Below are 13,026 nucleotides of genomic sequence, written 5' to 3'. Positions count from 1 at the left end.
TGTTAAATGCAATCTTGCACTTAAAATAACTGGCGCACGGATGTTAAAATATGTAACTCTTTGTTTCTATGCAGTGGCAAAGAGCAAATAAGCCATACTGTACGAATTCGCCCCGGTGTCCAAAATCACCCCATTTGACAGTACCTCTAAATGTAGTTGCATGTGTAAAACTAAAAATTTCAGTAATATTAATATTAGCACTATTCATGTGTGTATATATATCTTGAAATCTGACTTGTTCCACATCATATCGATAAAATAATCATAAAAATGATCTATGGAACATGACATAACTAAACTAAAACTAAACAAGGCATCCTGCTGCTGACACAGGAAGACGACAATTGGCAAGAGGTTGTGCCCATAGCTCTGCAGTGATCCATGTTGCAGCTCATAGATAAATCTCACTGTGGACCCTATAACGAGACTACATCTGTGTGACTCTAGAGTACAGTAGAGGGTGATATAGCTGTAGCCAATCATACAACACAGTACACCTTTCTGTTATTGTAATATTTTGTAACCTCAGTAATGCATATTTCTTAATATGAATTTACTGGTTTATTTCGTTGTTTGAGGACCCAAATTTTTAAAGTCACATTCATTAGTCTAATTTTATTATGAAAGACTGCCCATACTAAAACTGATTTAACTAAAAACAGTAATTATTCAATGTAAGGTATTCCACATTGTGTTGAAAAATTGACATGAATGAGACTCTCTGATCTGTCAATATAAATCCTATGCAGCTTTGGTTTATGTATTTCTCTGGCTAGTAGTAGTAGAGAGTTAGATGTGAGCTGTGATGAAGATAAGTCAAAATGTAACTCATCACTGATGTACCCTTGTGGGTTACAGTGTTAATGTTTATGAAGTGTGAAAAAATTGTTTTGTGGTTATTCAAAATTGATGAATATATATGAAAGTGAGTTAACGTGGTGGTTAGTTTTAAAGGAGTTACATTATGACCTGAAATATGTCATTATCAGAACACAACTGACCTACATTATTGACAACTTTGCTGAGTGAAGCAATTACGTTACAATGCTGAGACAAAGAGGAAGATTAAAATAATGTTCTTAAACACTTCCAAGACCCTGGAACCCTCCAGTGAAATCATATCCCATTTATTTTCAGGACAACCAGCAGCAGCAGCAACAACATTTACAGCAATGAACAGAAAGATGAGTACTGTTTGCAACTACTGACTTTTTACAACAAGAAGTGTTAATGAATTAGTTCTTTGTCTCATGTATTGAAATTGCTCGATCGGTTCTGTGTCTGGTAACCACCGATAGAATCATAACTTTGCTTTTATTTCATAAGATATTTAATAATATTTTGAGTTATAGGCAAAACAGCTTACCATTAGAACCTCAAACATGAAACAGCTTACCATTGCATGTCCTGGTCGTGAATGGGCAATGACGTCACACAGGTGGTGCATCGTTGTTTGTCCTGTAAGGGACATCAGCCCGCACCTATGCACTCACATTCCCTTTGCTTGGAATGCACTCACCCATAGAATCACCTGCATATGGATTTTGTGGGGCCTTCCTTAGAAGCCATATGACTCATCCTTATTGATTCTTTTTCCACTTTCTCTACTGCAGCAGACAACGACAACAACTGCCACTACAACTACTACCAAGGCACTTCAGAAAATTTTTTCTATCAAAGTGCTATCCATCTTTGCCACACGATAGACCACAGTTTACAGATGCTGCATTCCGGTGATTCTGCACTCCTAATTGCATCAAACATGCGAAAAGACTCCTCTGTTTGATCCTGTCTTCAGAGGTCTGAGGGAACATTTTCTATGTACCTATAAGACCCAAATGGCAAATGATGTGCAGACTACCATATCTGAATCGGCCCTCACATTTTCCTACATATTTACAGAGCAACATCCACTGATGCCCAGAGTTCAGCAGAGTTGCTGCATGAGTTCCCTGTCAGAATCTGCATGACCCTTTACTAGTGCCACCTGTTTAAGTTGAAGAAGCAACACTTTTTCATTTGGATACTCCTACTGAGTGCATACTCTCGGGTGAACCATGACACTCAATTCTGGCACAACAAGGCCATCAGCCAATTCTGGCGGCGACTGTGTGGAGATTTCTGCGCATGCAGAGGACTCAACTTCGGTTATGACATACCTGGCCAGGCATCACCACCATCCAAGAGGCTATCACAGCAGTGGCCACTTCTGATCCATGATCTGCAGTATCTTGTGAGGACAGCTGGCCATTTGGTCTTTGCATCTCCATGCTTGTCTCTTCAGCTCCCCCTGGACGGACTTCGACCCAGCTCCCCCATCGGCTGAGTCGCCAGTGCCTGCAGCACCTCAACCTGAGCAGCCAGCTCCTGCTTCTTCACCTTCTCTCAAAGGACAGAGCACTGACACCCTGAAGATGCCAGCTGGGATCTTATCCAACACAAGCCCACTGTCATTCAACTGTCCTCCCTCACAATGATCAGGTCATTTTCAGCCCTGATTCAGGGGAGGAGGGATCCAGTAACTCTGCAGGACATTTCAATGGATGGCACCATACTATCAATATGCCACATTACATCTAAATCTGGCAGGGTCACTGTGTGTAGTTAGCAGCACAGCATCTCTGGGCAGTAGGTCACACAGTGAAGTGTGACATGAGATTTTTAGGATGGCATGTCCCACTTCCAAGCCACTGTGATGACAAAAGATGTTCATGACATTTAGTAGTAAGTGTCAGAACATCCCACTGTAGAAGATATTAGAAGGTGTTTAGAAGGCAAGGAAAAACAGAGGAAAGGTCACAGTACAATAGACCTAGTGACAAATGACTGTCGAACTGGCTTGTGCAAAAATTATACTTCTTGTTTTGCTTTTGCACAAGCTACATATGTTTAAGATGACATGTAAACCCGCTTAGTATATGAGACTGTGTTGTTGTTAAAGAAAGGGTGAATACAGAGAGCTGAAAGTTCAGGTGTTTATGTCATTCACATAGTTGTAATACTCTGTTTCACCACCCATCCATGCACAAGGAGATGAAATTATTTGAAGATTCCTGGAGCTTGGTTGGGTGGAACTGACTAGCAGGTCCACCTCAGCAAACATAAAGACAAGATGACCAAAAGAAATCTTATTAAACAGAGCTACTGATATCAAGTACCATAGGATTACCGATCACACACAGTTAATTGATACAGACAAAAAATATTCCATAAATCCAGCAGACGATACCAGGAATGTATTGTTTTTCTTCGATGTAGTTTTCTTCGATGTGCACACCTGTTAACGTTGTAGAGGAAGCATCTCATAGGAATAGGCATTATGCTACCTAATGGGTCCAAAATAACTAGGCAGCTATACAGGAACCTTTAACATCAAAAAGTGACCTAATGATAACACATCACATTACTGAAGCACACTTAAATATAACGGGACGAGCAAGACAGTCTGAAAGGATGGCAGCACATCTATTTTCATGATGAACAGCTCAAGGCCTTGAAGATTTTCATGATGAACAGCTCAAGGCCTTGAAGTATGTTCTTAACAAAGTAAAGTCATTCAACACTATTTTCTTGAACTCATTAACAATGTCTTTGATGTCTTGAATTCTATGGTTCAAAAATTGGATGTTCTTCTCTACGTAGTGGATTTGGAATGAATCTCATAATTCAGGAGAATACTCTGAAGAGAGTCTTAGACATTTGTTCAGTATGCAAGATAGTGATACAGGCAGATTGTTACCTTTCCAAAAAGGTTTCATTACTTCAAAATAATCTCTCTTCAGTCTTTTCAAATGCCTAATAAGTATGAATGTCAGCTACATATTAATTTCCTGATTAGTTTAAGATTGCTTGGATCCCCCCCCCCCCCCCCCACCTCCCAATAGGGTAATAGGATTAAGTATATTTTATAATAATCCTATGCCATCTGAAGTAAGGAAAGAGTGTATCTCTTTATACTGTCGGGCAATGCAAGTGGTATTTCTTTCCCTGGAAACACACTAGTTTCTGAGAAATCAAATGAAGCCGCTCCTCAGAATAACAGTGACTTAGATTCTGCATTCTGAAGTTTCATTGCCAATGACCTCTGTGTAAATGTTGTTTGATGAATCGCCAGTGTGAGGTATCCCAGGAGCTGTGAATGTTGAAGAAAATTTATTAACAGATGTGATACTATTGTGTGATTACTGTTATCTCTTATGTTCTTCCAGATCCAGTGAAATACATTCCAGGCAATATCATATTATGTGCCAAAAGATTGATAAATAATTAGGTTTTCCAGCACCAAAAAGTGAAATAGGAGAACCTAATACACACTGGAGTTCCAATTATATTTTGTGGTGGTCTTCACCCTCCAATACCAAGATAAACAAACAAAATGTTGAAGTTTGAAAAAGAATTTGCTGCTTTTCATGAAAATGGAGTGTGCAAACCAAAAAATGTCATTACATCTCTAAGCCCTATTTTGAAACAGTTTCCCGAGTCTCATGACACAGTTACTGCTCTTTATGTAAGAACAACAACATTTATAAGGATTAGGTATCTGAATCAAGAAGCAAAGTTGGATGCCTTGACGAAATGTGCCACAAAGAGGAAACAGCTATGGATTGCATCTTCATCTGATTAACAGCGATAGAAATCAGGAACAGGTTACATTAACATCCACTTTTTCATCAAATGTGTGAGTTATTTTTCGTCTTAATTATAATTTATTTAGTCCTAATGTGTAATATATCTGCCATGCCATTTGATTTGATTTGTCCAACTGTGTACTGAACCAAACTGAAAATAAAAAGAAAAAAAACACACCACAGCATCTAATGTGGAACGCATTTACAATACAATCACACTATGCAGCCTCGTCGTGATGTCAGGAGGCTCTAGCCAAAAGCAAGTGATTTTGTCAGAATTGGCTCCTGGTTTCCTTTACCATAATTTGAGTTGTGTTAATTTCAATTATTTTCATTTTTAGTTCTGGAAAATTCACAGGATCAGTAATTCTTAGATACTATGAGTAATTTATTCTGTGTTTTGTGTATGCAATAAAGTGTTAATAAATGAGTAAATCTGGGACTATGAAACCTCACTAAGAGCCATCCCATAGGTTATTCCAATGTAAGTTTATAGCCCTCACTTCAAACTATTGGGACGGAGTTTTGAGAGAAATGAGTAAGCTTCAAGTCCATGATTTCATAAACAGACGCAAAGGTTTTTGTTTAAATTCTGTGTGGGACCCACTTCATCCTCATTAACCCTTTCAGAACCTCTGGCTACAATCATGTATATTAACTTTTACTATGCATTAGCTGCCACAGAAGTATTTTTTCCCAATGGAAACCTGAGATACACATTTGTAAATGCTCAACTTTTTAATCATGTGCAAGTGCTGCCAACTGTTGGAAATCACAATGAAAATATAAGCAAGTCTAGCTCATGACCATCAGAATACATGGATGTGGTTGGTTCGCTATATTCCACAGCATAACTGAATATTCTTATTGTTATTCTGCATGGAAACTATTGAATGATCATTTTATTACTTATTACAATAGAGAATATTTCATGATTATTTATATTAGGCCATAAACTGAAGCAAAATGTACAAATCATCTTTTGAAAATGGGTACATATTTTTGTATAAATCTCACATTTAAAGTCATAAAAAAAATCACATAATAGCGTTACCACATTATCCTTCCTCCAGAAAAAAAAAATCAGGTCTGAAAGTTAAAACAATGGTGGGGTCAGATGTGCACCACAAAGTCATATGATCATCATCACTACTATCTGTAGGTAATTTCAGGATGTGTTATTCTCTGAATTTGGTCATCGGCAGGTGGGTATTGTGCTTACTAACTGTGTCTGTCTTCATGTTCTCTCTCTTCTACTTTCTCAACTGGCACAGCACAACTCATTGTGGGTTTAAACTATGTAGCATGATCATTCTTATTTGTACTTTGAGAATGGTGAGGGTTTTCTCTACAAAAGACAACCGTTTCTGATGAATCTTCACTGGCAAACTCCTATGAGCTTTTCACTAATCAATATGTCAGGAAATGTTTTGTGATCTTTTATCTATACCATGCCTTCCAAGACTGTCTTATATTTGCTTCAAGTGGTAAATCATCTTACAGTAGGATTCACAGTTCTTTTATCCTTCATTCTATGACCTCTGGTTTCTGCCGTAGATTTCTCACATTTGTGAAGAATATTTCCAGCTGCACTTTAAAATTTATATTCAGTCATTGTTTTATAGAGTGGTAAGTACAATTTTTTCGTCTTCTTGTAACTATGCTGCAAAACATCTAAAACTTTCATTTAATCATTTTCAACTGTGCTACAAAAAACAATCATTCCTCCGTATGAAGAAGTTATGCATGTACAATAAAAACACAATATTACAAAACGTTACCTCTCCTGGTTTACTAGACTGCTTAGCGTAGAAAGGGGCTGTAGATGCCGGTGCTCCATAAACAAAAACAGGCCTTCCTCCACCAAACCGGTTCACTATCTCTAGTTCATGTTCTCGTGACAATGGAGCATCAGGGTCAATGCCAAGGGCCACAGCAGCTTCACTGCGCATTACTTTAGGGAAAGGGTCTGGATTCAGCACTGACTGGAACAATTTTGAAAAAAAAAAAGACATGCGAAATTCTAAAATTGTATCAACCAATACAAATCAATACAAGAAAATCATGAAAAATAGAAAGTTGGAATTTAACATACCATTAATACAGAATATTTGTGGTGGAGCACAAGGTCAGCTGGACAAGGATAGGGAAGGGAATTGCCCATGTCCTTGTTGACGGCACCATCCAGGCATTCACTTGAAATAGCTTATGGTAAAACATACAAACCTAAAACAGGATAGCTGTATGGAGCTTTCAAGCTCACTACTCCTAACTAAAGTAAATCTTGATGGAAAAAACCCTCCATATTAAGAGGATGTTTGACATGAATTCAGACAATTTTGCTTAGCTCTGTTAAAATAATCAAGTCCTATACTTATTTTATGTATAAACAATAAAAATATGGAAAATAAAGAACTAATTTTTTTTATGACTAGTGAAAACAGATGTAATTATGACTGCTTGAAAGAGCACTCGCCAGTTAGGAAAAGAGCAAGGAAGGCATAAAACATATTTGGAACACTCAAAGCGACAGTGGCACAAGTCACTCTCAGTAATAACCTTTAAGCTCTCGGGTTTTCAAATAATCTCCTCTGGTACAACCCCCAACAATCAGCCATTCCTTCTCATCCTGTCGGGTAAGTCTCCCCTGACCTGGGTTTCTGGGTGAGTTTCTCGAACTCTGTCCCTTTTCCTATACTTCATCAGTCATTTTCCTTCTCACCTTCTCCTTTCCCTTCTCAACACTTCTGCCAGAAGGAAAAGCCATTGGCTCCGGAAGCTTGGAAACGTTAATACTTTTATAAAGGTGCCACCTCTTGATGAGTGAATTTTTTATCTATCCTTTTACATTATATTTTCAGTAATAACTGTGATCTTTAAAGCTTTATATTTGATACTGATGAAAGAGCAGAATATACAATGATGAAATATTATTCATTTCATGGTGTGAAGAGAGGAAAAACTTGTGATAAAAGTAAAGAGCAAATGATATACTGATCATCAGACGTCACATCTACATGATTACTCTGTAATTCCCATTTAAGTGCTTGGCAGAGGGTTCATCGAACCACAATCATACTATCTCTCTACCATTCCTCTCCGAAACAGCGCGCAGGAAAAACAAACACCTAAACCTTTCTGTTTGAGCTCTGATTTCTCTTATTTTATTTTGATGATCATTCCTACATATGTAGGTTGGGCTCAACAAAATATTTTCGCATTTGGAAGAAAAAGTTGGTGACTGAAATTTCGTAAATAGATCTCGCCGCGTCGAAAAACGTCTTTGCTTTAATGACTTCCATCCCAACTCACATATCATATCTGCCACACTCTCTCCCCTATTACGTGATAATACAAAACGAGCTGCCCTTTTTTGCACCCTTCGATGTCCTCCGTCAATCCCACCTGGTAAGGATCCCACACCGCGCAGCAATAGTCTAACAGAGGACGAACGAGTGTAGTGTAAGCTGTCTCTTTAGTGGACTGCCAATGAAACGCAACCTTTGGCTCGCCTTCCCCACAATATTATCTATGTGGTCTTTCCAACTGAAGTTGTTCGTAATTTTAACACCCAGGTACTTAGTTCAATTGACAGCCTTGAGAACTGTACTACTTATCGCGTAATCGAATTCCAACGGATTTCTTTTGGAACTCATGTGGATCACCTCACACTCTTTGTTATTTAGCATCAACTGCCACCTGCCACACCATACAGCAATCTTTTCTAAATCGCTTTGCAACTGATACTGGTCTTCAGAAGACCTTACTAGACAGTAAATTACAGCATCATCTGCGAACAACTTAAGAGAACTGCTCCGATTGTCACCCAGGTCATTTATATAGATCAGGAACAGCAGAGGTCCCAGGACGCTTCCCTGGGGAATACCTGATATCACTTCCGTTTTACTTGATGATTTGCTGTCTATTACTACGAACTGCGACCTTCCTGACAGGAAATCACGAATCCAGTCGCACAACTGAGACGATACCCCATAGGTCCACAGCTTGATTAGAAGTCGCTTGTGAGGAACAGTGTCGAAAGCTTTCCGGAAATCTAGAAATACGGAATCAACTTGAGATCCCCTGTCGATAGCGGCCATTTCTTCGTGCGAATAAAGAGCTAGCTGTGTTGCACAAGAATGATGTTTTCTGAAACCATGCTGATTACGTATCAATAGATCGTTCCCTTTGTGGTGATTCATAATGTTTGAATACAGTATATGCTCCAGAACCCTACTGCAAACTGATGTCAATGATATAGGTCTGTAGTTCGATGGATTACTCCTACTACCCTTCTTAAACACTGGTGCGACCTGCGCTGGACCTGAAGACTTGCCCGCATCAAGCGATTTGAGTTGCTTCGCAACCCCTAAGGTATCTACTTCTAAGAAACTCATGCTAGCAGCTGTTCGTGTTTCAAATTCTGGATTATTCCATTCGTCTTCCCTGGTGAAGAAATTTCGGAAAACTACGTTCAATAACTCCACTTTAGCGGCACAGTCATTGGTAACAGTACCATCAGCACTGCGCAGCGAAGGTATTGACTGCGTCTTGCGCTTGTGTACTTTACATACGACCAGAATTTATTCGGATTTTCTACCAAATTTCGAGACAATGTTTCGTTGTGAAACCTATTAAAGGCATCTCTCATTGAAATCCGTGCCAAATTTCGCGCATCTGTAAATTTTAGCCAATCTTTGGGATTTCGCGTTGTTCTGAACTTCGCATGCTTTTTTCGTTGCCTCTGCAACAGCGTTGCTACTATATCTTTGAATTTGAGCCACATCTCGTCTACATTTGCAAAATCAGTTCAGAAGGAATGGAGATTGTCTCTTAGGAAGGCTTATCTGCTTTTTTAAATAAAATTATTTTGCGTTTGTTTCTGGTAGATTTGGAAGAAACGGTACTGAGCCTAGCTACAACGACCTTGTGATCACTAATCCCTGTATCAGTCATGGTGCTCTCTATTAGCTCTGGATTGTTTGTGGCTAAGAGGTCAAGTGTGTTTTCGCAACCATTTACAATTCGCGTGGGTTCGTGGACTAACTGCTCGAAATAATTTCCAGAGAAATCATTTAGGACACTCTCGGTAGATGTTTTCTGCCTACCACCAGTTTTGAACAAGTATTTTTGCCAACATATCGAGGGAAGGTTGAAGTCCCCACCAACTATAACCGTACGAGTGGGGTATTCATTTGTTACGAGACTCAAATTTTCTCTGAACTGTTCAGCAACTATATCATCGGAGTCTGAGGGTTGGTAGAAGGAGCCAATTATTAACTTAGTTCGGCTGTTAAGTATAACCTCCACCCATACCAATTTGCATGGAGTATCTACTTCGACTTCACTACAAGATAAACCACTACTGACAGACACAAACACTCCACCACCAATTCTGCCTAATCTATCTTTCCTGAACACCGTATGAGACTTCGTAAAAATTTCTGCAGAACTTATTTCAGGCTTTAGCCAGCTTTCTGTGCCTATAACGATTTCAGCTTCTGTGCTTTCTATTAGCACTTGAAGCTCAGGGACTTTCCCAGCACAACTACAACAATTCACAACTACAGTTCTGACTGTTCCTTGATCCAAGCACGTCCTGTATTTGCCATGCACCCTTTGAGATTGCAGCCCACCCCGTACTTTCCCGAGGCCTTCTAACCTAAAAAACCGCCCAGTCCACGCCACACAGCCTCCGCTACCCGTGTAGCCGCCAGCTGAGTATAGTGAACTCGTGACCTATTCAGCGGAATCCGAAACCCACCACCCTATGGCGCAAGTCAAGGAATCTGCAGCCAACACGGTCGCAAAAGCGTCTGAGCCTCTGATTCAGACCCTCCACCCAGCTCTGCACCAAAGGTCTGCAGTCAGTTCTGTCAACGATGCTGCAGATGGTGAGCTCTGCCTTAATCTCGTAAGCAAGACCGGCAGCCTTCACCAAATCAGATACCATACAGCTCTACCCAGAATTTTAAAACAGAGCAATGCTGTAGTTACTGGCCAGTAGTTACTACAGTTTAATAAGCCACAGCTGCAAAATACTAACACGAATTCTTTACAGACGAATGGAAAAACTGGTCAAAGCCGACCTCGAGGAAGATCAGTTTGGACTCCGTAGAAATGTTGGAACACGTGAGGCAATGCATGATGCATGCTTGCTTGTCTGAATGAATGTGTGCGTGTTTCCATTTCTGATGAAGGCTTTGGCTAAAAGCTATGTGCAAGCATCTTTTCAATGTGCCTGTCTGTGACTTGTCATCTTTAAAGTAACTAGCAATCATATTTTCCTTAAAAGGTTTCTGTTATAACCTTTAATCCTAATAAATTGCGTGGATATACAACGGAGAGCAATAGCGAGTTACATGCTACCAACTCCGAATCTGTCACTCAACTGCTGTGCCGTGACATGCGGCCGGCGCCGTTCATAGCCAGGTGGCGCTACCACGCTCGGCCGAGCTGCGGAGCGCCTCTATCGCTGTGTTCGCGTACTGACGTAGTGGCACTTTTAAATCTCGTGGCACTGTCACAACACTTTTCCCCCCCTTGAAAAAAAAAAAACTCACTCCCTTGGAGACACGGACAGTGCAGAGGCATCCATGGCCTCTCGGGAGGCCCCGAGAAGATCCCGCGGAGAAACACGAGAGTATGGTCGAAAATGTCCAGGACGGAAGCTTGCGCGTGGAACGGGCCTCCTGGACGAGATGGTGGGTGAAAACTCCGAAGCAGCATCCATAGGTGACGTGGACCTGGGGGTGTGCTCCAGCGAGATGGGTCCCGGAGAAGGCGGCGTCGTGACTGGGGCCGGTTCCGGCGTAATCGGAAGCGGTAGCAATGTCGGCTGCAGCAACACGCACGGAAGATCGGCAGCAGTGACAGGACTGGCTTCTCGGGCTGGTGGAGGCGAAAGAAGGGGCGGTGGCACCGGCGTGGCCACCACTCGTGGGCGCAACTGGTCATAATGGCGAACAACCATGCCGTCGTCCGTATGTATTTCACAAAGCCGGCAGCCGAGAAGAGCCTTGACCACCCCTGGAATCCATTTAGGGCGAGATCCATACCCTCGTGCCCACACGTCGGCGCCCACAGAGTACTTGCCCACACTGGGGGACACAGTACAAGGCCTGACAGGGTGAAGCAGGTGCAGTAGAGTGCGCGGTTGGCGGCCATGCCAGAGTTCAGCAGGGCTGCGATCATCCAGAGGCGTGAAGCGATAAGAACTCAGAAATTGCAACAGAGCGTCATCTGTGGAAAAATCACTAAGTAATTTTTTCATCTGGCTTTTGAAAGTGCGGACAAGGCGCTCGACCTCCCCATTCGATTGCGGATGGAAGGGCGGTGCTGTAACATGATGAATCCCTTGTCCAGTACAAAAATCACGGAAGGCCTGCGAAGAGAACTGAGGGCCATTGTCCATGACAATCGTGGATGGAAGACCTTCTAGCGCAAAGATTTTGGACAAAGCCAGTGTCGTCGCCGCAGTGGTGGGCGACGGACATCGAACAACAAACGGAAACTTCGAGAAGGCGTCAATCAACAGTAGCCAATAAGTGCCGAGGAAGGGGCCGGCAAAGTCAGCGTGCACCCGTTCCCACGGCTGCGCCGGATCAAGCCACGGAGAGGGGATTGTACGGGGTGCAGCCAGTTGTTGAGCACACTGACCACACGCAGCGACCATGTGGGCGATGTCTGAATCAATACCGGGCCAATAAACGTGCCTGCGGGCCAGGGACTTAGTCTGAGAAATCCCCCAATGGCCTTCATGCAATAGGTTGAGAACATCTTTGCGAAGAGAGGCTGGCACCACGACCCGAGGAGATGCGCCATCTGTGGCCAGAAGAACAACACCCTCACGAACAGACAGACGAAGGCGCAAAGCATGGTAGTTGCGAAGGGGATCCGATGCCCGGCCCTTGGTCCTGTCCGGCCAACCCCGTTGAACAAAACCAATCACCTGACGCAGGACCGGGTCCCACGCAGTAGCCGACGCGACCTGCGAACCCGTAAGTGGAAAACCCTCGACCGCACGACGTTCTTCCTCATCAATGTGGAAACAGAGTAGTTCATCTCGCTCGAAAACCGGGTCGGGGCCCATCGGCAAACACGACAACGCGTCAGCGTTGGCGTGCTGGGCCGTGGGGCGATAGTGAATCTCATAGTGAAAACGGTGCTGGGCCGTGGGGCGATAGTGAATCTCATAGTGAAAACGAGACAAGTATAAGACCCAACGTTGCAGGTGGTGAGCTGCCTTATCCGGAAGCGACGCTGAGGGGCTGAACAGAGAGACCAGCAGCTTGTGGTCGGTGATGAGGTGAAACTTAGAACCATACAAAAAAACGCTGAACTTTTTTAGAGCATAAATGATAGCGAGCGCCTCCTTTTCGATTTGAGAGTAATGCCG

At 42.2% G+C, this 13,026-nt stretch overlaps 1 protein-coding gene across 1 annotated transcript in view; it reads right to left on the bottom strand.

Annotated features, from left to right (window-relative positions):
* LOC124794941 (probable asparagine--tRNA ligase, mitochondrial) overlaps positions 1-13,026 on the bottom strand; it is an 83,964-nt gene that overhangs the window by 18,155 nt on the left and 52,783 nt on the right. Inside the window, exon 4 of the mRNA XM_047258655.1 lies at positions 6,410-6,613. Within this exon, the coding sequence (XP_047114611.1) occupies positions 6,410-6,613 (204 nt within the window). The remainder of the gene's footprint in view (positions 1-6,409; positions 6,614-13,026) is intronic.

This window comes from Schistocerca piceifrons, chromosome 4 (genome assembly GCF_021461385.2).
Source record: "Schistocerca piceifrons isolate TAMUIC-IGC-003096 chromosome 4, iqSchPice1.1, whole genome shotgun sequence".
Lineage (NCBI taxonomy): Eukaryota > Metazoa > Arthropoda > Insecta > Orthoptera > Acrididae > Schistocerca > Schistocerca piceifrons.
The sequence above is the reverse complement of the archived record's forward strand: the minus strand, read 5'-3'. Positions and strand labels throughout refer to the sequence as shown.